Below are 26,320 nucleotides of genomic sequence, written 5' to 3' on the forward strand. Positions count from 1 at the left end.
ATATAGGAGAAGAGAAATAATAAAGATTAGAACAGAAATCAATGAAATAGAAACCAGAAGAATAATAGGAACAGGTCAACAAAACTAGGAGCTGGTTCTTTGAAAGAATTAATAAGATAGATAAAACCCTAGTCAGACTTATCAAAAAGAAAAGAGAAAGGATCCAAATTAATAAAATCATGAATGCAAAAGAGATCAAAAAAAAAGAAGAAAGAAAAGAAAGAAAGAAAGAAAGAAAGAAAGAAAGAAAGAAAGAAAGAAAGAAAGAACTACCTCTAGGAGTTGATATGAAGATAAAACAAAATAAAACTTATAAATAGCAAAATAGCAATGGCACAGAATAACTGCTCAGTAGCTGTTATTTATAGTCCTCCTGTGTTTAAAGAGATAATCATCAAATATTTTTAAATGATTATCATTTGTAGGGATGACGGGCCCTGACGGGGGCACTTGATGGGATGAGCACTGGGTGTTATGCTATATGTTGGCAAATTGAACTCCAGTAAAAAAAAAGAAACAAAAAAGAACATATTATACATATTATGAACAACTATACCAGCACATTAGGCAATCTGGAAGAAATGGATGCATTCCTGGAAACTTATACATTACCAAAACTGAAATAGGAAGAAATTGAAAACCTAAACAGACCAATAACCAACAAGGAATTTGAAGTAGTCATCAAAAACCTCCCAAAAAACAAGAGTCCAGGGCCAGGTGGCTTCCCAGAGGAATTCTACCAAACATTTAAAGAAGAAATAATAATAATAATGATAATGATAATGATAATAATAAGTAAAAAATAAAGAAGAAATAATATCTATTCTACTGAGCTGTTTCAAAAAATACAAATGGAAGGAAAACTTCCAAACTTGTTCTATGATGCCAAAATTACCTTGATCCCAAAACCAGACAAAGACCCCATCAAAAAGGAGAATTACAGACCAATATCCCTGATTAACTTAGATGTCAAAATATTCACTAAGATACTAGCTAATAGGATCCAACAGTACATTATAAGGATTAAGTGTGACGACCAAGTGGGATTTATCCCTAGGATGCAAGGGTGGTTCAACATTTACAAATCAAAAATAGAGGGCAGCCTGGGTGGCTCAGTGGTTTAGCGCCACCTTCAGTCCAGGGCCTGATCCTGGAGACCCAGGATCAAGTCCCACATCAGGCTCCCTGCATGGGGCCTGCTTCTCCCTCTGCCTGTGTCTCTGCCCCGCCTCTCTCTCTCTCTCTCTCTCTCTCTCTCTCTCTCTATCTATCTCTTTGTCTCTCATGAATAAATAAATTAAATCTTTTTTAAAAATCAAAAATAGATCACATTAATAAAAGAAAAGACAAAAACCAGATGATCCTCTCAACTGATAGAGAAAAAGCATTTCACAAAATACAGCATCCTTTCTTGATTAAAACTTTTCAAAGAGTGGGGATAGTGGGACTCCTGGATGGCTCAGCGATTGAGTGTCTACCTTTGGCTCAGAGCCTGATCCTGGATTTCCAGGACTGAGTCCCACATCGGGCTCCTTGCATGGAGCCTACTTCTCCTCCCTCTGCCTGTGTCTGCCTCTCTGTCTCTGTGTCTCCCATGAATAAATAAATAAACTCTTTAAAAAAAGAGTAGGGGGATCCCTGGGTGGCGCAGCGGTTTAGCGCCTGCCTTTGGCCCAGGGCGCGATCCTGGAGACCTGGGATCGAATCCCACGTCGGGCTCCCGGTGCATGGAGCCTGCTTCTCCCTCTGCCTATGTCTCTGCCTCTCTCTCTCTCCCTCTCTCTGTGACTATCATAAATAAATAAAAAAAATATAAAAAAATAAAAATAAAAAAATAAAAAACGAGTAGGTATAAAGGGAACATACCTCAATATCATAAAAGCCATCTACAAAAAACAAACCCACAGTGAATATCATTCTCAATGGGGAAAAACTGAGAGCTTCTCCCCTAAGGTCAGGAACACAACAGGGATGGCCACTCTACCCACTACTGTTCAACATAGTACTGCAAGTCCTAGCCTCAGCAATCAGACAGCAAAAAGAAAGAAAAGGCATTCCGATTGGCAAAGAACAAATCAAACTCTCACTCTTTGCAGATGACATACCTTATGTGGAGAACCCAGAGACTTCACTCCAAAATTGCTAGAACCTACATAGCAATTCAGCGACATAGCCGGATACAAAATCAACACACAGAAATCAGTTGCATTTCTATATTCTAACAATGAGGCTAAAGAAAGAGATATTAAGAAATTGATTCCATTTACAATTGCACCAAAAATCATAAGATGCCTAGGAATAAACCTAACCAAAGAGGTAAAGGATCTGTACTCTAAAACTACAGAACACTTATGAAAAATTGAGGGAGACACAAAAAGATGGTAAACATTCCATGCTCATGGATTGGAAGAATAAATATTTAAAATGTCTGCCACCCTATCAATCAGAATTGTCTATGCAATCCCTATCAAATCCCACTGACATTTTTCAAAGAGCTAGAACAAATGATCCTAAAATTTGTATGCAACCAGACAAGACCTCTAATAGCCAGAGGAATGTTGGAAAAGAAAACCAAAGCTGGGGGCATCACGAATACAAATCAAAACCACAATGAGAGGGATCCCTGGGTGGCGCAGCGGTTTGGCGCCTGCCTTTGGCCCAGGGCGCGATCCTGGAGACCCGGGATCGAATCCCACATCGGGCTTCCGGTGCATGGAGCCTGCTTCTCCCTCTGCCTGTGTCTCTGCCTCTCTCTCTCTGTGACTATCATAAATAATAAAAATAAAATAAAATAAAATAAAATAAAAAACCACAATGAGATACCACTTTACCAGTGAGAATGGCTAAAATTAACAAGACAAGAAAAAACAAGAGTTGGCGAGGATGTGGAGAAAGGGGAACGCTCTTACAATGTTGGTAGGAATGAAGTTGGTACAGCCACTCTGGAAAACAATGTGGAGGTTCCTCAAGAAGTTAAAAATAGAGCTACCCTATGCCCTAGCAATTGCACAACTCGGTATTTAGCCCAAAGATACAGATGCAATGAAACGAAGGGGCACCTGCACCCCAATGTTCATAGCAGCAATGCCCACAATAGCCAAACTGCAGAAGGAGCTGAGATGTCCTCTGGCAGATGGATGGATTAAGATTTGGTATATAAATACAATGGAATACTACTCAGTCATCAGAAAGGATGAATACGTACCATTACATCGATGTGGATGGAACTTGAAGGTATTTTGCTAAGTGACATAAATTGGTCAGAGAAAGATAATTATCATATGGTTTGGCTCATATGCAGAATATAAGAAATAGTATAGAGGACCATACGGGAAGAGAAGGAAAACTGAATGAGATAAAATCTGAGAGGGAGACAAATCATGTGAGACTCTTAACTCTGGGAAACAAACTGAGGGTTGCTGAAGGAGAGGTGGGCATTAACTGGCATTAACTGACAGGCATTAAGGAGGGCGTGGGATGTGATGAGCACTGGGTGTTACACACAACCAATAAAAACTACATCTAAAACTAATGATGTACTATATGTTAGCTAATTGAATTTAAACAAAAAATAGTAATAATCAGGAGTGCCTGGTGGCTAAGTTACCAGGCACATCTGCCTTTGGCTCAGGTCATGATCACAGTGTCCTGGGATTGAGCCCCATGTTGGCTCCCTGCTCAGTGGAGAGCCTGCTTCTTCCTCTCCCTCTGCTGCTCCCCCTGCATGTCCTCTGTGTCTCTGTGTGTGTGCATCATATAAATAAATAAAATCCTTAAAACAATTTTTAAAATAAGGTAAAAAATAATCAATATGCGAAAGTGGCATATTTTGCAGTGGCATATTCTTCAGAGTACTCTGTTGCTACTAAAAAAAGAGAGAGAGAGAAAGAGACAGAGAGGATAATCTCTAAATATGCTATGAAATGATCATTAGGATCTATTTTATTGGAAAAAGGCAGGTAGAGTGGTATGATAGCATTTACCTAAAAAGAGATATATTTGCTTATATTTTTTAAAATGGAGGAGAAACCAAAATTTATAAAGTTGCTACTTATAAAAAAGAAAAGAAGTAACAGGTTGAGAAGGATAAGAGTATGTGCTAGACTTCTCTAAGCAAGTGAATTTGATTGTGAAACCATATGACTGTCAACAAAATTATAAAACAAAATTACAATTTAAAGAGCAATCTAAATAAATAATAAATAAATAATAAAATAAATAAATAATAGCAATCTTGGGGATTCCTGGGTGGCTCAGGGGTTTGGCGCCTGCCTTTGGCCTAGGGTGTGATCCTGGAGTCCCAGGATCGGGTCCACATCGGGCTCCTGCATGGAGCCTGCTTCTCCCTCTGCCTGTGTCTCTGCCTCTCTCTCTCTCTGTGTCTCTCGTGAATAAATAAATAAATAAAATCTTTAAAAAAAAAAGCAATCTTAGATTTTAAAGCAAAAGGAAACATATACACACAAATACACATTGAGTTAGTGCCTTAGCCACAGAGTGAAGAGTTATTCCAACTGCTCCAAAATACAGTAATTTGGCCATACGTCTTTAGTGGGACAAAAGGCAAAATTAGACAAAAGAATTGCAGAAAAATTCTATAATCATATTGTTAGTAATAAAATTAATGTTGTTTAAGAACTAAGATTTTTCAGTGTAAGAAAAAAGACTGAAATAGGAAGTCAAAGAAAGTAAGAATTAATGCTATCTTCCAAATTTGAGTTGAAATATTAGTATGGGAGTGCCTGGGTGGCTCCGTCGGTTAAGCATCTGCCTTTTGCTCAGGTCATAATCCCAGTGTCCTGGGATTGAGCCTTGCATGGGGCTCCTTGCTCAAGTGGGGAGCCTGTTTCTCTGTCTCTCTGACTCTCTGTCTCTGTCTCTGCCCCTCCCCTCAGTCATGTGCTCTTTCTCTTGCTCTGCTCTCTCTTTCTCAATGAAATAATAATAATAAAATCTTTAAAAAAAGAAAATATCCATATGAATTCATGATACATTAACTCCTAATAAAAAAAATTTTTTAAGTATTTCCTAACTCTTTCCACTTGAGAAGCCTAGAACAATGACCAACCCCTTAGCAATGAGCCTGGTAGCACACAGATTGTGGTCTCTAAATACTATTTCCCATTACAAGAAATCAACACTGTTGCGGGGGTGGGGGGGGGTGGGAGGAACAGGAAGTCTGGGGCAGGAAATCTAGGAGATCAGCCTGAAACATCAACTGACACCAAAAAGTAAGGAAGCTTTCAAAAACAACCAAAACACTAAGGAGCCAACTGAAATAGACTCCCACCAGCCAAATCTGGGACAATCTGAACATCAAAGTAAAAATGATAATAATACAGATAATAACTCACAAATGAATAAAAATAAAAACCCATACATATATACTGGTAATATATAAGTAAAAAACGAAGCAAAGCTTTTTCTTACAGCAGAGTGCTAACTAATACATGTAGAAGAGCTGAAAGTTTTGTGGGTTTTTTTTAAATCATCACTTCTGAAACTTTTGATTCTGGCTTCCTAAAACTAGCAGCTGAAAGTTTGGTAAAGAAAAGGACATTAATAAGGTCTTAAAATGTCTCTCCACAAATTAGTAATTATAAAGGAAAAGCAGTAACTGCAGAAGGGAGAAACCTGGTAGGCACTATCTTAACCAAGGGATAAAAGTTAAAAATCAGCGTTCTGCTTATCTATTGTTGCATAACAAACTCCTCCAAAATTTAATGGTTTAAATCAATGTGTTATTACCTTTCAAGTTTCTGTGGATTAAATGGGTTCAGGTGGGATTACTCATGTAGTTATGATCAGATATTGTCTGGAATTTATTTCATCTGAAGTTTCCATTTTAATTATGTTAAATATTCAATATGGCTTCTTTAGTCAGATCACTTGGCCAGGATAGTTGGAAAAGTTGGGGGTTGGTCAGGCATCTCTCTTTCTCCAAGTGGGTAACCTGAACTTCCTCAAGGATTGAGCTACCCCTAGAGTGAGGATTCCAAGTGAACAAACATTCCAAGGACAGCATTCCAAAAGATCAAGCCAGAAACAGCAAGGCTGCTTCAGACCTAGAATAAGAAGAAACAGTGTCACATCTGTCACATTCAAAAAAAAAAAAAAAATCACAGAGCCAGTGGAGATTCAAGGAGAGGGAACTATATGAGGACATGAAAAGTGGAGACATGGTTCACTGACAAGCTTGGAGACTAGTTTTCAACGATGGCCAATATGTACCGGTGATGCTACGATTATACTGAGAAATAGATATTTGGTCTTTGACCCCTTTCTGGCACAGAGCTAAAACTCTTAGAATTTCCTAAGTGAAGAGGGTGATAAAGATTTTTTTGCTGTGTTAATGAAGTGATTTTTGTACCACACTTAAGGATGGGGCTGGTTGCCACTGGAGCCAAGTAGGTATTTAGAGAGTTGGAATTTTCAGTTCCCCCACTCTCCACCTTGGGCAAGAGAAGAGGGGCTAAAGGTTGAGTTCAATTACCAGGGGCCAATGACTTAATCAATGGTATCTATGTAAGGATGCCTGTGTGGATCAGTGGTAGAGCATCTGCCTTCGGCTCAAGGTGTGATCCCAGATCTCAGGGAACCTGCTTCTCACTCTGCCTATGTCTCTCCCTTTCTCTGTGCCTCTCATGAATAAATAAATAAAAATCTTTTAAAAAATATATTATCTATGTAATATGAAACCTCCTTAAAAATCAAAAAGGATGGGGATCCCTGGGTGGCGCAGCGGTTTAGCGCCTGCCTTTGGCCCAGGGCGCGATCCTGGAGACCCGGGATCGAATCCCACGTCGGGCTCCCGGTGCATGGAGCCTGCTTCTCCCTCTGCCTGTGTCTCTGCCTCTCTCTTTCTGTGACTATCATAAATAAATAAATAAAAATAAAAAAAATAAAATAAAAATTAAAAAAAAAACATCAATGTCATGAAAGAGAAAGTCTTATAGAGCCATTCCAGGATAAAGGAGGTAGAGAGACATGAAGACTAAATGCAATGCAAGACCAATCTTGTGTTGGGTTCTGGATGAGGAAAAAAGAGCCAAAATAAAACCTCTTAAAAAGAACATCATTGAAATAATGGGTGAAATATGCCATAGGCTTGTAGATTAAATGAAAGCATTGTATACATTTTTTAAAGTTCTAGTTCTGACCATTATACTGTAAAAATCCTTTTCTTGGAAAATACACACTAAAGAATTTAGGAGCAGAGGTATATGGTACACAATGTAATTTCAAATAGTTTAGGGAAAAATGTGTGTGGAGAGAGAGAGAAATTGAGGAGTCAGAAAGAGGGAGGAAGGGAGAGACTAAAACAAATATGACAAAATGTTAACAATTGATAACTCCGAGTAAAGAATATATTGGATTTTTTTGCACTAGCTTTGAAACTTTTTTGTAAACTTGAAATTATTTTAAATTTAAATATATATATGTACGTATCTTCAAAGGATTGAAACACATCAAGTATATTTTTAATAATAAAAAATAGAAACAAAAAACTTCAATGGTCACCTTTGCAAGATGCTAGGCAACCAACTCATTTTGAAAACTGTTAAAAAGAAAGATGCAAGTGCTTATACTATATTTACCAAATATATTTTACCTTGATGTAACCAAATCATTGAGAAAAAAATCTTCTCCTTAGAAGAATTTCAACTAATACATAAAAATCTCCACCCTGGATCCTCTAGGCTGATGGTCAGAAAATTATAATCCTGGGGATAAATCCAGCTCAGTACCTGTTTCTATAAATAAATTAGAATACAGCCACTCCATTTGTTTACACATTGTCTATGTTGGCGCCTTTTATGCCATAAAGACAGAATTGAATAGTTGATGACAGAGACCATATTGCCCAAAGTCCAAAATAATTACTACTGGGCCCTTTATAGAGAAAATGTGACCATCTTTGTTGTAGAAATAATAGTAACCTGCAGTTCCCAAACTGTGAGAGTACCACAGGGAACTCATGGGGACCCCCAGAGTATAGTAGTTTTTTTTTTCAAATATTTATTTATTTATTTTAGAGAGAAAGCATGCATGAATGCACACTGGGGCTGGGGAAGGGGCAGAGGGAGAGAATATCCAAGCAGAGTCCTGCTAAGTACAAAGCACGGACATGAGGCTCTATCTCACCAGCCATGAGATCAGGACCTGAGCCAAAACCAAGAGCTGGATGCTTAACCGACTGAAGGCATCAAGGTGCCCCAGGGATTTTAAATTTTTGAGGAAAACACAGAAACATCTGCCAGATACCATGTGAACTACCACTGAGATAATTCATAAATTCAACATTAGATTAAGTTAAATTTCTTTTGGATAACATCATCTCTATGTGGTTGAGTTTTCAGTGGTTGCTATGTTCTCAAGCAAGTGTTGTGCAAAATCCAGTGTGAAATAGGAAACAAGGATAGTGGTATCCTACCTGATTTCAAGGTTTGAGAAGTTATGCAGTGCCCAACAGATGTACACATCCCATTAGTAAACAATTGCAGCTATTTAAGAATGAATTAAAATATTTTTCTTTCAATTATGTATATATATTTAAATGGCTACTAAGTTGTCAGAACATAAATGCTTATTAATTTGGTCCTAACAACTTAGTCAACTCAATATTAGTGACTAATATGTTCACTTTAAATGCTTTCTACGAACATACAAGGCCTGGGAAGCTGCCTCAGCCCTGCGGACATTCCAAGGCAGGCAGTATAAAGGCAATCCCTTGAGCCAAGCCTTCAGGGAACCACCTGATATGTCAAAACGCATAATTACAATTCCCTGAGACTAAGTTCCCTCAGGTACCAGCAATCTACACAAGGAACATAAGCTTTTTTCTTCAAGGTCGCTGCTAACCTGAAGAGTAGGAGATGATCACAGAGCTCTCTTGCCAAAATTCAGCACTTTTCTTAAATGTTCCCCCGTTTTTTAACATCTTTTTATTAGATGCCAGAGTTTCAAAAAAAAGTGGATTCCAGTAGGTCTGCCGGTTTGTTTGTTGCTTTTACGGAGGCAGTGTTTTGAAGTTCCCTACTTTGCCATTTGCACCGATGTCATTTTGTACCATTCATTTTGTGCTTTCAGTTTTACCTAAAATATTTTCTCAATCTGGAACTCAGAGAAAGAAGAAATGTTTGCTATCACCGAAGTTATCAAAAGAACGTTCTGCTTATTTGAAGGCAAGCCAAAGAGTAATTGCAAAAAGTTTTGAATAAGGACACCCCTAGCAAAATAACTTTTACGGGCCATAATGGCAGTATTCATTGCATCATCTGCCTGTTGTCAAGCCCCCAACAATAGAGGCAATGTTTGGTGGTGTTTAAGCTCTCAGGCTTTGGGCGGTGCGGATGACTCAGCGGTTTAGCGCCGCCTTTAGCCCAGGGCGTGATCCTGGAGACCAGGGATCGAGTCCTACATCTGGCTCGTCTGCGTGGAGCCTGCTTCTCCCTCTGCCTGTGTGTCCCTGTCCCTCCCTCTCCGAATAAAATTTAAAATAAAATTTTAAAAAATCTTTAAAAATAAAGTCTATTAAAAAAAAAAAAGAACTCAGGCTTTGAAATAAGACCTTAGCTGGAAATCTGATTCTTCTGCCACTTAATAGTTGTTTGACTTGGTAAATTACTTTAATTCTATAGGACTATTTCATTGTAAAATGAGGATAATGCACATTTCTAGAATCATGGTAGAGACTTAAAGAAGTATTATATGTAAAATGCTTGCCGCTCAGTATTGTCTATTAAATCTGGATTCATTAATTAGGGGTTCTTTATCCCATGACATTTTTTTTTTCTTCTGGTTTTCTAAAAAGAAAAAAGAAAGCTACTGGCTTCCTATGTAAGAAGGGCTTACGTGTTGCTATATGCTTTCCGTGGGACTTTAATTGAGCTGGCTTTTTACAACAAGCACAGTAATTTTACTTAGATTACAGGTTAATTTGGGGTGGCTTTGGGAGAAATTACTAGCTAAGTGGAGAATGGGCTAAAAGGTTCCCAAAGCCCCTCTTTTAGCCTAGAGAAGACTTCTTCAACGCATTAAAAGAAACAACAACAAAAAGAAACAACAAAAAAACTAAGCGTCTAGACAAGAGAGTGAGAGTGCCAATCCAGTTTTCCAACCCAGTTTTCCCCACGGGCGGTGGGATTCAAGCACGTGACGACAGTACAGAACACTAGCCACAGGACCCCGAAAAGAGATAATGGGAGTTCAGCCCTAGATGAGATGCCACGTCAACCCCTTCTTATGTGCCTTCTGGAGGTGTAAGGACTGCAGGAGACGGCATTTCTTCTCGTATGCTTCCGGACCTCAGGCTAGCGTAGCCGCCAAGGCCGAACAGCAAGGAGCAGAGATGAGTTTTGCGCACCTGGACCGGGCCCCGCCTTCCAAAGCCGGATGATTGGGCTCTGCGGCGAGAGGCTTGTTGGCTATCGCAGAGGCCTCTGGGAGTTGTAGTCCCCAGGGGCGGGAGGTGTCACAGCGGCGGTCGGCTTAAAGCGCTCAGAACTCCATCCCCCGCCGGCCCCCGCGGCCCAGGCTGTTGCCTCTTCCTGTTCAAGGGAAGAGAAGCCCTGCCGCCGCAAGTTGAGAGGATTTGGGAAGGGGTCTCCGCCTTCTCCCTGACTTCTCCGAGATTGAGAGCTTGGCTGACGCAGGTAGGGCATGTTTCCTGGTCTGGCAAAAATCACCCTTCCGGAGGGAGCGGAGGGGACAAAGGGGAGCGGCGGGAGCCGCTGAGCTTGCTGTGGAGCCGGCTGTCACCGGGGAAGTTCCTTAATGAAGCGCGTCGAACAGTTGCTTCTTGGGGGAGCGGTGAGGCCGAAGTCGGGGACCGAAGAGACCCCTCCGGAAGGGCGGCGCGCGCTTCTCTCCGGGCTCTGGCGGCTCCTGCGGGGGCTGAGAGAATTCGAGGGGCTGTGAGGGAGTCGGTGTCTGTTTGAGCCTTCGGAGAGAGGCGGGGGGACGGGAGGTAAAACCCCGGGTGGGAAAGAGGAGAACTGGAATCATTGCGAGAGCCGGAGAGCCTTTTCCCTACCTCGAGTTGGGAAGAGCTGGAGAAAGGAGACGGGGAGGAAACACCTTCGTGCCTTGAGCGAGGACCACAGATGGGTGGCGGGCCCGAAACCCTTGAAGTCCTCGCCGCATTCCTCACCCGTTCCCCTCCCCCTCCCACACCCCCACCCCACCCGGGTCTCTAACGTGAGAGCGGGTGTCTTGATGGGAGTAGGTGGCTTTACATCTTAGCTGTCTTAGAATACTGGAACTGGAAGAGGCCCTTGAGAAAAGCCTCAAAAGCTAGCCAAGCACATTCTCCTTACTGGACTTAGGAGGAAACGACGGTCCACCAAGTTGGAGAAACTGCCTCGCGCATGACCAGCCAGCCAGTTAATTGCCAACTGGACTAAAACCGAAATTTCATGGCTCTGAAGTAGTGCCTTAATCTACTGCTGAGATCTGTAGATCAGCAAACGTGTTACTTCTCCTTTTTTCTTTTTAATGCTTACGTACTCATTTTCTCTCCTTTACCCTATAATCCCTTTCACTATTTTTTTTTTTATATTCCCCATATGAGTGAAACCATATAATGATAAATCAGAGAGGGTGACAAACCATGAGAGAGACTCCTAACTCTGGGAAACGAACAAGGGGTGGTGGAAGGGGAGGTGGGCGGGGGGGTGGGGTGGCTGGGTGACGGGCACTGAGGGGGGCACTTGATGGGATGAGTCCTGGGTGTTACAGTGTCATACTATGTGTTGGCAAATCGAACTCCAATAAAAAATACATATTTAAAAATGCTTATGTATGCTTATGTATGCAGCGGTAAGCAACCACTGAAGGGAAAGTTTTTAAACGTCTCAATAAATCAAAGAAACCGCTGTCTTAACTTGAAGAAAAATCGCTACAAACTTCATAGTAATGTAAAAGGTTGGTAGCAAATTAAGCTGTCACCTTTCCTTTCCCAGTGTATGCCCACTTGAGCTCTGAGAACACTCAGCCTTAGGTTGCTTCTCTCAATCCTAAATGCTGTATATCTCAGTCATATAAAAATAGTATGTTAATTGTGATTTTACAATACCTTAAATATTTATAGTGAAGGGTAAACAGCATAAGAGGACGGGAATACTCACCTGAATTACGAAATAAAATAATTATAGTATTTTTTTAAAGAAGGAGATATGAATATAAAAGTTAAAAAATATCATTAAGAGGTTAAAAACTGCTACTGGGCCTGCATTTTATAATTCACTTAAATTTCAGTTCCCAGCGTGGGAGGAGAGGTTCGTTGGTGCCATTGCATTGTTTTGGCTGGTAATTTATCAGACTACATTGCCCTCCAGCACTGTCAAATTTAACACCTTTTGAAGCATTAATTGATCAGTTTGGAAGCATGTTTCATCAGAATTGGAGCAGTATAGCTCTAATTGGCTGACCATTACATGATTTATAAGGAAGAGGTTGAGATAAGTTTGTTACCACACTTTATAGCAGTTACAGACTTATATAGAAAAAAAACACATATACATAGCATAACTTTTTTCACCAAGCTGCCTTTTTTATGATATGGTTCCATTGGCTTTTATTTACATTAACATAGTACAGAGGTGAGTAAACTACAACCAAATTGCTATGACTATTACTGCCAGATGTATTTTTTATAGAGTCTTATTGAAACACACCCATGTTCACTCATTTATATATTGTCTTATGTGCTAAAGGACAGAGTTGAGTAGCTGCAGAGATCATATGGCTCACGAAGCCTAAATATTTATTATTTGGCCCTTTACAGAAAAAGTTTGTCAACCCCTGCTCTGCTAAGCTGAATATAAATATAGTATCGCAACCTCTACCATATGCAAGGGTATTAGGTAAATACTTGTATAGTGGGTCCATAATTCAACTGATCTGTAACTCAAGCTTGAACTGCACAGGTCCATTTTTACGTGAATTTTTTACAGTATAGTACTGTAAATATATTTTTCTTATGACTCTCTTAACATTTTGTTTTCTCTAGCTTTTATGTAAGAATACTCTATAACATGTACAATATACAAAATATGTGTTAATCAACTATTTATGCTGTCAGTAAGGCTTCCAGGCTATTAGTAAAGTTTACTTTACTAATTATTAGAAAAGTAGGCTATTAGTAAAGTTTAGGGGGGAAGTCAAAAGCTACATTTGCATTTTCAACTGCAGGGTTGTGGTAAGTGCCTTTAACTTCTAATTTGTTCAGGGGTCAGCTCTACATTTCTTGGACAAATACTTGATAGGTCCTATTGCAGATTGTTGCTAGCATCTTGGCTAGATATAATAGATTAGCTTTTGCAAAGAATTGTAAAAGGACACTTCTGAGCCTAGTGTGGAAAAGAGCTGACATCCTTTGAAATATACTGAAACTCACAGATCAGTACCTTTTAAAAATAATGTCATATGAACTTTCTTTGGTTGCTTTCTATGTCCTTTTTATGGCTTTTTCAATGCAGGTATCAGCAAGCAGGTCAGTAAATTGTCATTTTCCTCTTGAGACTTCATACTGAAACCAATTTTAAAGTAAGTGGGACTTATTATTAAAAGACTTTGCTTTGACCTTAACAGTCTTGCTTCTGGGACTTTGTTTTATTTTATTTATTTTTTTTTAAAGATTTTATTTATTTATTCATGAGAGACACTGAGAGAGAGAGGCAGGCTCCATGCGGGGAGCCCAACGCAGGACTTGATCCCGGGACTCCAGGATCACACCCTGGGCCAAAGGCAGGCACTAAACCACTGAGCCACCCAGGGATCCCTGGGACTTTGTTTTAAAACTCGGAGGATTGAGTGAGCATTAGAAATGAGTATATCTGTTTATGTCATCTTGCACGTTTAGCTCCCTGTATCAGTGTTATGTCTATGGCAAATTAATGGTATAATAGTATTCAACATTTTAGTTATTCATTGATGGTGCTGTTCTGTGTTATTACCTATATAATATTAGTTGTGGGACTCTAATTTGCCTCTCAGTCAAATTCATCAGACTTCAGAATATCTTGTAGTTGTACTCATCAAGATTCCAAAAAGCATTACATTTCCTTCGAAATAGCATTCTTGGGGTATTTGAAATTCAGGCTAATCGACTAATTGAGGCAACTAAAAATTACCAATTTTCTTACAATTCTTTGTATTTACTTGAATTTTTTTTAAGATTTTATTTATTTATTCTTGAGAGAGATTTTATTTATTTATTCTTGAGAGAGAGAGAGGCAGAGACACAGGCAGAGGGAGAAGCAGGCTCCATGCAGGGAGCCCGATGTGGGACTCAATTCTGGGACCCTAGGATCATGCCCTGGGCTGAAGGGAGGTGCTCAACCACTGAGCCACCAGGCGTCCCATATTTACTTGCATATTATTAAATCTTTGAAAAGCACTAGAGACTTCAGGCTCATTTACAACTTATTTAGATCATTGAGGTATTATCAGTGTTCTTGCTTATTTGGAATAAAGAGCTAATTTGACAGTGTCACAACATTTCAGATTTGCTCAGAACAAATACATGTATGTGATTAAACTGAAACCTTTAACTTTTTTTTTTTTTTAAATTTATGATAGTCATACAGAGAAAGAGAGAGAGGCAGAGACACAGGCAGAGGGAGAAGCAGGCTCCATGCACCGGGAGCCCGACGTGGGATTCGATCCCGGGTCTCCAGGATCGCGCCCTGGGCCAAAGGCAGGCGCCAAACCGCTGAGCCACCCAGGGATCCCAAACTGAAACCTTTATGTCAAATCCTGAACACCTTTCATGTTTTTCCTAAATTTGATTATCATTTCTGGTAAGGCTGACTGAAATCCAAGGACCTTTCTAGATTTTTCTTGTTCTGGGTTTCCTAACATTTAATCTTAGCAAAAGTATTAATCTCCAGGAGTTAAAAGAATCCTCTCTTCCTAAACTCAGCCACATTCTCAGTTCAGTATAGGAACCTATACTGCAGAGAATATTGGTTAGAAACAGAAGTCTGGGCAGACACCACAGTATACTGGAAACGACCACACTCTACCAGTGTAGGCCATGCCTCAAATTAACCATTGTGTATAATTCAAATAAAGAACACCCTGACAATACTTTCTGAAGGTGATTTTATCAGTTTTTAGAGGTTGAGGAGCAATAAGATTGTGTCTCCTCATCAATATTAAAATTTTTCTCTAGCATTTATCAATTCAATTGATGACTTTTCTCTTACAGTATACAGATTTCATTAAGTTTGGTTTTATTAAGTTCAGAAATAATAGCAAACTTATCTACGGAGTATAACAGTGCCTGGCATGCTTCTAAATGTTTACACAAAGGAATTTATAGATTTTTAGAAAAATTTTTGTGTGCTTAAATTGTTTTGAATGAATATTCCCCCGGTTCTTATGTACTCTTTTTAATGAGAGGATTCTGGCTGACAATCATCTTTTCATTTCCTAAAATGTTTAATTTTTGAAACTGAGAGAATATTTTTAAAAATTCTGTAAAGCTAATAACTTCGGGTTTTTTCAGGAGGCAAATTAATGCTGAGACTGAGATTGTATTTGCCAGTGGTTTATTTAACGTAGGTTCACTGTGGGAGTTTCACAAGCCAATAGTATACAGAATAATGCCTCTTAATAAGCCAATAAAGATATAGCATATTCCAAATCAGTGATAAACTAACCATACTCTTGTTCAAGACAAGGGTAGATGAAAGGAATGAAGTCCAAATTTAGTTAAGGTGTACCTTTTTGGAGTTGGTACTTGGGAAAGACAGCTTAGCCAACCAGAGCTAATGTCCAGCTGCCTGCACAAAAGTAAAAGTCTCCTTCTGTTAGAGCAGTCCCTGTTGATGGGCAAGATGATCTTCCGGGCTGCTACACAGCTTTTGCCACTGCAGACAAAAGTAGCCTTTGCCTCAGCAGGATCTAATTGCCTCCAGGTCTTTGGAGAGCTATTTTAGATCAGCAGTCACCTTGGCTATGCCAAACACACTAATAGTCCTCACATACTCACTATTTATAGTACAGATACCCTCTTGCCATAGTTGCATGTTCATATGTTTTTATTGCTAAGCAGTTGAGCTCCTGAGTTCTTAACAGTGAAAACAGATGAGATGATGACATCCTAGCACAACTTACTTTGTTTATATCAAAATGACTGTACTTCTAAAACATTTTTTTGACCTTTGTCATAAACAGATGGATTATAACATTCACTTAAATTGTAAACAAGTAGACTTGAAGTCAAGCCAATACACAGTATAACTTCTCTACAGTATCTTTATTTCCCAATTTTTTAATTTCTGTGCTATATCTACCTTAATTTAAAATGTATTTTTCATTGATATTTTATATATTTTCACTCCTTATATCCAGGAAACAGTTTTTTCAGGTTAATTAGTCATTGACAGTTTGAAATTAAGGAAGTTTAATAGGACTATCAATCCTAGTTTTATAATTAGCAGTTCAAAGTAATCTTGAAAAATACTGCTTTTTAGTTTTAAAATTTAAGACCAAACAAATCAACTGAATTATTAGTTAACTTTATTATGAAAAGGGAGGAACTGAAAGATCAAGTTTGTGTTTTTGCTTAACTAATTATTTTCGTGAAATTACTTAACTTTGTCTCAGTTACTTCCATCTTCTTGGAAGATTAATAACGACTACTATTAAATAATATACACTTTATATTCAGGATCATTTCTCATGCTTCACATCTGATTTTTTTGTGAATCTGTGTTTTAAACAGGCAAGTAAACTTTTTACCATAAGAGATTAATCTTGCACTGATCTATTACAAAGTTAATTTAGCAGCCAGGACTAACAATTGGTGTAGGAAATGATGAACTGAAAATTGGAATTGGTAATTAACATCCTGCTAGGTTTTATTTTTTAAGTGATTTAGGACAAGTTACCTGACTTCCAGGCTTCCTAAAATAATAATATATTTTTAAAGTTTTTTTATTTATTCATGAGAGACACATTGAGAGAGAGAGGAGACACAAGCAGAGGGAGAAGCAGGCTCCATGCAGGGAGCCCGACATGGGACTCGATCCTGGGTCTTAGGCAGCGCTAAACCGCTGAGCCACCCGAGCTGCCCAATAATATTTTTTAAGTTTATTAAGGATGGGGACTATGAGTTAAAAAAAAAATTTATTTTCTCAGTACTTCAGTACATTGTAGAGTCTCAGTGTGACGTTGTTGAATGAATATACTGTTCAGAGTTTGTCATTAGTCAATATTTTAGTTGTCTCATCTTAAAAGAGATTATCAAAAGGAAGACAGAATAAAACGCTTCATGACTAGAGATGGTAGTACTTTGATTTCACTTTTTTTGAAAAGTCACCTTTTTTTTTGTCTCTGGTAAGACTGATAAGTTAATGAGAGCTTTGGCTTAAATGCTGGGCAGGAAAACAGAACGGAAGAGGGAAACTGAAGGGAATGACAGAGGAAAGAAAATGCACATATTCTAGGGATGGAATATGTTACAAACATCTTTGTCACTTTAATAGTGGCATTTTGAAGACTTTCACCTACCTCCCACTACCTCTACTGCAGAATTTTTCACTTAGAAAAAAGAGGAAAACCTCAAGAGGCTGCATACGTAAAAAAGTTTTTTCATTTGTTTTCTGAGAGAAATAATAATGCATTTTTGAAGATTTATTTTCCCATTACGAAGTACTAAGTATAATACACATTATTTTGCTTAATTTTCAACCATACCAGTGAGGTGGAAGTTATTTTTTCAGTTTCACTGATGAGAAAATAAATTAATGGAGGTTAAATGGTTAACCTTCGGTTACATAGGTAGTGAGTAGCAGGTAAGGATTGCTGACTCAAAAACTTTTTTTTCTACTCTGTCATAAATGCTATATTTAGAAAAATAGTAATAGCAGTCTTAAGACTCCATTAAACAAATACAGCACCAATAAAACTATACTTGTTAAGAAGTCAGGAAAGAAACACAGCATAATGGCAAAGCATATAGACTCTGAGCCTAGACTGCCTGGGTTTGAATTCTAGCTCTCCCACTTACTAACTTTGTAATTGGTTAACTTCTCTGTGCCTTGTCTCCTTACTTATAAAACGAAGATAATCATAGTAACTTAGAATTGAGGAATAAAGATAAAGCACTTGCCTTTAAATGTTAAAACCTATTTATTTCACTTTATGGAACTTGGTGTTTGTGTTTGTGTTTGCTTATGTGTGAAATGCAACATGCGTACAGAAAAGTACGTAAAACATATGTAATTATAGAGTAAATTATAAAGCAAACCAGAATCAAGTTGAAGAATACAATATTGCCATCACCATGTAAGATACTTTCCTGTCCCTTCCTATCACAACCTACTTACCTGTTGGACCCTGGCTCACGGGTGTCAACGTGGCCCGGTGGACGCCCCAGAGACCCAGACCCCAGACCCCAGACAGGCAGATGCAATTAGCAAGAGGGTTTATTGAACGTTTGCGCAAACGGGCTCTCCGCCTCCGAGGAGGAAAAGAGCCCCGATTAGCAATTACAGGTATCTTTTAAAAGGCAAAAGGAAAGAAACTGCCTAAAGACAAAAGAACCGAGGGAGTCGCATGGCATCCAGGTTGATTTCGGGGAGGGTCAACATGAACCTATTCAGGGACATTCCAATCAGGGTGTGGGGGGGGAAACGGTTTTCTTATTGTAAACAGAATGCTTTTAGTTGCTAAAATTTCAGGAAGACGCATGGATGGGCTGCCTCTGGGTTAGGGCTGGCCCTACTTACAAGGGGGGAGGTTTCTTCATTCCCTCCTCTTGTTTGGGCTGATTTTAACCTTAAAATCTTAGGGAACATTTATTTTTTCAGTTTGGAGGGCCCGACATTGCTGAGTTAATACCAGAGCTTGGGTAATAGACAATCTTTCTCGGATGAACTGGAGCAGCCGGTTGAGGACGCAGGGCCGAAAGTTAGCAGCAGGAGCAGGATAACTAGAGGGCCCATAATGGTAGAGATTAGGGTGGTCAACCAGGGAGACTGATTAAACCAGCTTTCAAACCAGCCCTGCTGGGCCTCCCGGTCCCTTTGTCTTTTATTTAACCTTTCCCTGAGTTTGGCCATGGACTCTGATGACTCCAGAATGGTCTGCATAGAAACAGCATTCCTCTCCCAGGGCCGCACACAGTCCTCCCTCTTTCAGGAATAGTCAATCCAAGCCTCTCCTGTTTTGAAGTACTACTTCTGAAGTGAGGTGAGGGACTGTTCTAGCTTAGAAACGGACTGCTCTAGTGTCCGTAGATCCTCATCTACAGCTGTTTGGAGTTCTATATAACGTTGTGAGTCCTGGATCAGAGCAGCTGCGCCAGTACCCACCCCAGCAGCGACCCCTAGTCCCAACATAACGGCTAAGGTTAGGGAGACAGGTTCGCGACGAAAACGGGTGGGATGTTTATCATACTGATTTTCTAGAGTTTCAGCAGGGTGATAGAACACCCTGGGTATGATCTGCACCATGACACAGAAGTCGTTTGAGCTATTTAGAACCTTAGCCGACACACAGGGGGTGAGGCCTTTGTTGCATGCCCACCAAGTTCCCGGCTGGGGCTCCAGGTAAGAATCAGTCCCCAAAATTGGGGTGGTAGTGTTGCAGAGTCTCTGGTAGCCCCGGGGGGGTGTTCCTATGCAGGTTCCCTGTCCTGTAACTTCTGTAAGGGTGAATTGTGGTTGGGAGTCGGGTGTGCATCCCTGAGTGCTAGTGATGTTATTATAGGTCCCTGAAGTAGCAATTCCCTCATAATAAGGGGGGGGGGGAAGCAAGGCAGAGCCAGCAGGATTTAGTTACATCGGGGCTGGTTCGATTAAGGGCCAGGAATGCCCCTATGATAAGATTAAACAGTCGTTGTCCAGTCTCGGGTGACGACCCAGGGGTTGGAGTGACCGCGAAGTTAGTGGGTGCGGCACTCCCTGCGGCTAGGGCCGGGGCAGCTCTTTGTTCCCCGAGGACCGTTAGGCCCGATCGCCACGGGGTCTGGGGATTCTATTTTTAGTTTAATTCTGAATATAAAACCATCATCTGTTCTTTCTTTGTATAACCTGAGTCCCCACGTATATCCATTGGCCCAGTAAGTAGCCCTTTTTCCGGGCTCCGTGAAGGATATCCGTAGGGGATGACACCACCCTTGGCAGGGCCCATAATTAAGGGTTTTCCATTTGCTAAATGTCGGGTGAGTATAGTTAGCCTTGACAGTGATATAATCCCAGGAGGAGGAGGGCCTCCATTCTGTATCCCCAGTAGTTTCGCACCCCCAATTTTTACAATAGAAATATTCCCCTCCTCCACAGGTGGGATTTAGCCTGCGATCTCTGTGGTGCCCGGGACAGACATAAAAGGGAAGAGTGCTTAGCATGGCCCTTCTTTCAGGCGTGCCACATCCTCCCCATGGGTCTAATCCCAGTCGCCCTGGAGGGCTTTCTTGGTTAGGGGCTCTAGAGGTGTCGAAGTATCCCTCTAGGTCCCATGGGCTAGGGGCCCCTATGGTTAGCTTGCATAGGTCAGGATATAGGTTAGGCCACCAGGTTCCCACGGGGGCGGTCTTAGTTATAGACCAGACCTCGTCACCCCCAGACGTTAGTACCTGCCAGGTTAACCTTTTGAGGGCATGAGGGTCACCTTTGGCGGAGGTGAAGAGCGCTAGGAGAGGTAGGAATATAACAACTGTCATTGAACAATTTTTGAAAGTCTTATCTTGAGCGGGTTTTGGGTGCGGTGGAGCTTCCATTGGAGTGGCTCGTCCGGTCCGTCCTGGCTGGCGTCAGCGGTGCTCGTTGATGGGGCGCGCTTGACGTGTGAGGCGTGGACCCAAGCAGCAATGCCGTCTACCTTTAAGGCGGTTGGGGTGGTCAGTAGTACAGTACATGGGCCCTTCCAGCGGGGCTCAAGCGTCCTGGACTGATGTCTCCTGACGTAGACGGAGTCCCCGATCTGGAACGGGTGTGGGCCGGTTGTGTCTCCGGGGCGGTAGACAGCCGCAAGGGGTTTCCAGATCTGGTGCTGGATAATCTGGAGCGCCTTTAGCCTGTCCTGTAAACCGGGAGTGTTAGCAAGAGGGTCAATAGCAGAATCTAGTAAGTCCGTTACTGGTGGGGGACCTCCATACAGAATCTCGTAAGGAGTTAGCCCATGGCGCGCGGGAGTGTTCCGGACTCGGAACAGAACCATAGGGAGGAGTTGGACCCAGTCTCTAGTGCCAGTCTCCAATGTCAATTTAGTTAGGGTCTCTTTAATTGTTCTATTCATTCTTTCTACCTGACCTGAGCTCTGGGGTCTGTATGCACAATGTAATTTCCAATTTATCCCCAGTAATCTGGCCACCAACTGATTTACCTGGGAGACGAAGGCGGGGCCATTGTCCGACCCTATTACCTTGGGCAGTCCAAACCGGGGGAAAATTTCTTCCAGGATTTTCTTGACAACCACCTGGGCGGTTTCTCGCTTGGTGGGGAAAGCTTCTGTCCAGCCTGAAAAGGTATCTATAAACACTAGGAGGTACTTGTTACCATATTTACCTGGCTTGATTTCGGTGAAGTCTACTTCCCAATTAGTTCCGGGTCTTTCTCCCCTCATCCTGGTTCCCTCAGGCATCTTGAGGTGTTTGGTATTTACCTTAGCACAAGGTACACAAGCATCGGTTACCTGTTGGATCAGGGAGGGGAGTTTGGGAATGTAATAGGTCTGACCTTCTCTCCGGAGGAGTGCTTTTAATTTTTTGTGTCCGAGGTGAGTCCATCGGTGGAGGTGAGTCACCAGTTCTTTGGCCCTTTTCTGGGGCAGGACCGTCTTCCCTTGGTGTTTCCAGACCTTCATTTGCTCGTCATATTTTGCCCCTATTTGCTGGACGATATCTAGGTCGCTGTCTGAGTACTCGAGAGAGAGTTGCCCCGGTGTCCGGACAGCCTCTGGTACTTGTAGGGAGAGGGCCTGTGGGCCTAGTGCAGCGGCCCGTGCTGTCTCATCGGCCATCCTGTTCCCCTCTGCTACTGGGTCATTGCCTCGCTGATGCCCAGGACAGTGAATTATACTCAGTTTTCTCGGCAGAAAGAGGGAATGGAGAAGATCTTGTATTTCTTCTCTGTTTTTGATGTTTTTACCTGCTGAGGTTAGGAGACCCCTTCTACGGTATATTTCTCCATGAACATGGGCAGTTGCAAAAGCATATCTGCTGTCAGTATAAATGTTGACCTTTTTGTCCTTAGCCTTTCTTAGGGCCTGAGTTAGGGCTATAAGCTCTGCCCTTTGAGCTGAAGTCCCAGGCTCTAAGGCACTGGCCCAAATGACAGCTTTCCCATCTACCACGCTGCCCCGGCTTTACGCTCACCATTTCGTAGAAAGCTACTCCCATCGGTGAACCAGGTTGCTTCAGCATCTGGCAAAGGCTGGTCCGTCAAGTCCCCTCTGGTGCCATGGACTTCAGCTAGGATCTGGTGGCAATCATGCATTACTAGGGAGGGGGACTCGGTTTCTGGAAGCAAGGTGGCCGGGTTTAGAGATGTAGCCGTTCCAAACTGTATCCGCTCAGAATTCAGTAACATGGCCTGATAATGGGTGACCCGGGCGTTTGAGAGCCATCGATCAGGGGGCTGGCGGATGACTGTCTCTACGGCGTGGGGGGCCACCACAGTGAGGGGTTGGCCAAAAGTCAACTTGTCTGAGTCTTTTACCAGGACTGCCACAGCCGCTATTATTCGGAGACATGGGGGCCATCCTGCAGCCACGCTGTCTAATTTTTTTGAAAAGTATGCCACGGGCCTCTTCCAGGGTTCCAGTTTTTGAGTTAGGACCCCTTTGGCTATTCCATTATGTTCATCAACATATAGCGTAAAAGGCTTGGTTACATCTGGGAGGCTCAGGGCAGGGGCGGTCAATAAGGCCCTTTTTATTTTGTCAAAAGCCAATTGCTGCTCCTTTCCCCAGTGGTAGGGGGTGTTGGATTTCGTGAGAGGATATAGGGGAGCCGCCATCTCCGCAAACCCGGGTATCCAGAGGCGGCAGAACCCAGCACTGCCGAGGAACTCTCGTAGTCCTTTGGCATTAGTGGGTGCTGGGATCAGGGCTACAGCCTTTTTGCGGCTCTCCGTCAGCCACCTCTGGCCTCCTTCCAGGAGATATCCCAGATAGGTCACTTGTCTCTGGCCTATTTGGGCCTTTTTGGCGGAGGCCCTATACCCCAGTTCTCCCAGTCTCTCAAGCAGGGCCCCCGTACCTTTTACACAATCCTGTTCTGTCCTAGCTGCAAGGAGCAAATCATCCACGTACTGCAGAAGGACGAGGTCCGGATGGCCAACTCGGAAATCTGCCAAATCCCGATGCAAGGCCTCATCGAACAAAGTGGGGGAGTTTTTGAATCCCTGCGGCAGCCTTGTCCAAGTGAGTTGTCCTGAGAATCCCGTCTCAGGATCTTTCCATTCAAAAGCAAAAATAGGCTGACTTTGAGAGCTTAACCTTAGGCAAAAGAATGCATCTTTTAGATCTAACACCGTATACCAGACATGGCTTGGGGGTAAGGTGCTGAGCAAGTTGTAGGGATTTGGCACCGTGGGATGTATGTCCTCTGTCCTCCAGTTAACCTCTCGTAAATCTCATACCAGCCGGTAATCTCCTGTGCCGGGTTTTTTTACGGGTAATAGAGGAGTATTCCAGGGCGACTGGCAAGGTATTAAAATGCCCAATTGTAATAGTCTCTGTATATGTGGCCGAATGCCTTCTTTGGCCTCTTTGCTCATTGAATATTGCCGGATCGATATGGGGGTGGCCGAGGGTTTTAAGTTTATAATTATGGGCGGCTGGTTTACAGCTAGTCCCATTCCGGCCGTTTCCACCCAGGCCTGAGGGTAGTTAGTGAGCCATTCAGAATCTAGGGGCTGCACGGACGGTGGAGAGTCCTCGTGCAGCCGGTGTTCATCCTCTAGGCGCAAGGTCAGTACCTGGAGGGGCTGCCCTCCCGCGCCAGTAATAGTGGCCCCTTTTTGCTGAAAATGTATCTGGGCCCCTACTTTTGAAAGAAGGTCTCTGCCTAGGAGAGGGTAAGGGCAGTCTGGGACCAGTAAGAAGGAATGCGTTACTTGCCCAGTGCTCAGGTGGACCTTCCATTCGGTTGTCCATCGATATAACTTGCCTCCAGTTGCCCCCTGAACCCAAGACGTTTTAGAGCTCAAGGGTCCTTTTGCCTCAGTTAAAACTGAATGTTGAGCTCCCGTATCGACCAGGAAGGTCACCGGCTGTCCCCCCACTTTAAGGGTTATCCGAGGCTCGGGGGGGGGGGGTTCCTGGCCCTGACATCCCTAATCTTCATCTTCTAGGGACAAAACAGGAATGGGCTTCTTTTTAGGTCCCTGCGTTTGGCCCTTCCTTGGGCAATCTTTAACCCAATGTCCTTTTTCCTTGCAGTAGGCACACTGGTCTCGTTCAACCCGTAGTCCTCTTTTGTCTCCCAGGTCCCTACTCTGTCCTGACTTACTCTGCCCTGAGCCCTGTACTACGGTGGCCAGTATCCTAGTCAGCTCTTTATTACGTCTTTTATCTCTCTTATCCTCCCGTTCCTCTTGCTCTTTACGGATCCTTTCCTCCCTTTCCTCTAGAGTTTCTCGCTTGTTAAAAACCTTCTCTGCCTCTTTCACTAAGTCCTGTAAGGTGTACCCCTGAAGTCCCTCCAACCGTTGTAACTTATTACGAATATCCGAGGCCGACTGTCCAATGAAGGACATAATTACATCTGGTTGGCGGTCTTCAGCCAAGGGGTCAAAGGGAGTATACATGCGGTAGCCTTCTATTAACCTCTCCAGAAAACCTGCCGGCGTCTCATCTTTTCCCTGCACTATAGCACGTACCTTTGCCAAATTGGTGGGGCGACGCCCTGCCCCTTTGAGACCCGCTAGGAGTACCTGGCGATAGAGACGGAGCCGCTCCCTACCAGCAACAGTGTCGTAGTCCCAGGTCGGGCGAACCAAGGGGAAAACATCCTCAATCTCATTAGGCAGCTGGGTCGGCCTCCCATCCGCCCCCGGGGACGTTTTTGCGAGCTTTGAGGTACACGCGCTGTCTCTCCTCCGTGGTGAGGAGAGTCTGCAGGAGCTGTTGGCAGTCATCCCAGGTCGGCTGGTGGGTCAACAGAATTGACTCAATTAATCCGGTTAGCGCCTGGGGGTCTTGGGAGAAGGAGGGGTTATGAGTTTTCCAGTTGTAAAGGTCAGAGGCAGAGAACGGCCAATATTGCATCTGGCCGCCTACTGATCGGAGGGGAAATGCCTGGGAGGTCCAGACGTCTTCCGACTCTCCCCCGCGCTCTCGCCGAAAGCGGAGGCGACTGGCGAGCGGGGGTGAAGCTAGGGGTTGCCCCTCTGCCCCCGTAGAGTCGGGGGACGGAGCTGAGGGAGCGGAGGGAGAGGTAGGGGCCTCCGAGCGGGGCGTTGGGGGTTGGGCATAAGGGGGAGGAGAGGAGTCCAAGAGAAGGAGACTGTCCTGGTCCCCTGGGAGCACAGGCGGCTCCTTAGGTTTTGATTCAGGAAATTTTAGGGGGCAAAGGGTGGAGGGAGAGGAGGGACGGGGAATTGGGGGAGTGTGGCAGGGAGGGAGTGAGGGTCTCGGGCCCGGTCCCCCTTGAGAAGGGATAAAGCATTTTATCCAGGGGGGTGGATTCTTAGCGAGATCTTCCCATACTATGATGTACGGCACCTGATCGAGGTGTCCATTGGGTCCTGGCTGGAAGACCAGGGCCTTCACCTGCAAGATAATATCAATATTAAAAGTTCCGTTCCTGGGCCACCCAACGTTGAAAGCCGGCCACTCTGAGGAGCAGAAGGTGACCCATCTTCGTCTTCTGACTTCGACCGAAAGATTGTGTGCCCGGCCGGCGACTTCTTTCCAGTGATCTAGAGTGAGGCTTAAAGGGGTGGTTACAGTCTGCCCCATGGGTTTAGAGAAGGGGTGAGCGGTGAGGAGGAGGACAGGAAAGGAAGAAAAACACGGAACGAACAGACGCACACGAACGACAGGACTGGCGCGGCAGATTCAGATGGGAGCGGTCGCGAACCACGACCCTCCCCGAAGAGGAGGGAGTGCCAGGGCTCCGTTCCTCTTCCAGACCACTCCGGAGTCCGACTCCGGAGGGGGACCAGGGGTCTCGGGCACGTCTGCCTCCCCCGCTGGTCCAAATACAGAATACAGAGTACAGCGTCCTGCAGGCACAATACAGACCCGGCACAAAACAGACCCGGCCAGTCAGACAAACGGACGAGACAGATATGACATTTAGCGAGCTCGGTCTTACCTCCTACCGGTCTTAGGATTGAGTCTGGGGCGTCTCAGATCC

General features: G+C 43.0%; 2 protein-coding genes across 4 annotated transcripts in view; one reads left to right on the forward strand and one right to left on the reverse strand.

The window, feature by feature from the left end:
- The first annotated feature begins 10,526 nt into the window (after positions 1 to 10,526).
- SLC38A9 (solute carrier family 38 member 9) overlaps positions 10,527 to 26,320 on the forward strand; it is an 88,157-nt gene continuing 72,363 nt past the window's right edge. For 2 of the 3 annotated variants that reach the window (XM_055331647.1, XM_055331653.1), the window contains exon 1: positions 10,527 to 10,655. The gene's annotated coding sequence lies outside the window, so the exon portion shown is untranslated. Of the gene's footprint in view, positions 10,656 to 23,270; positions 23,380 to 26,320 lie in introns of those variants that run through there. The other variant, XM_055331648.1, reaches the window with a different exon arrangement.
- On the reverse strand, positions 20,013 to 25,320 carry LOC129513533 (uncharacterized). Its single transcript, XM_055331646.1, is given in 4 exon segments — positions 20,013 to 21,036; positions 21,340 to 22,310; positions 22,313 to 25,016; positions 25,018 to 25,320. Coding segments are annotated over 4 exon segments (4,248 nt in total). The 5' UTR covers positions 25,228 to 25,320; the 3' UTR covers positions 20,013 to 20,673.

This window comes from Nyctereutes procyonoides, unplaced genomic scaffold (genome assembly GCF_905146905.1).
Source record: "Nyctereutes procyonoides isolate TBG_1078 unplaced genomic scaffold, NYPRO_anot_genome, whole genome shotgun sequence".
NCBI classification, from domain to species: Eukaryota; Metazoa; Chordata; class Mammalia; order Carnivora; family Canidae; genus Nyctereutes; species Nyctereutes procyonoides.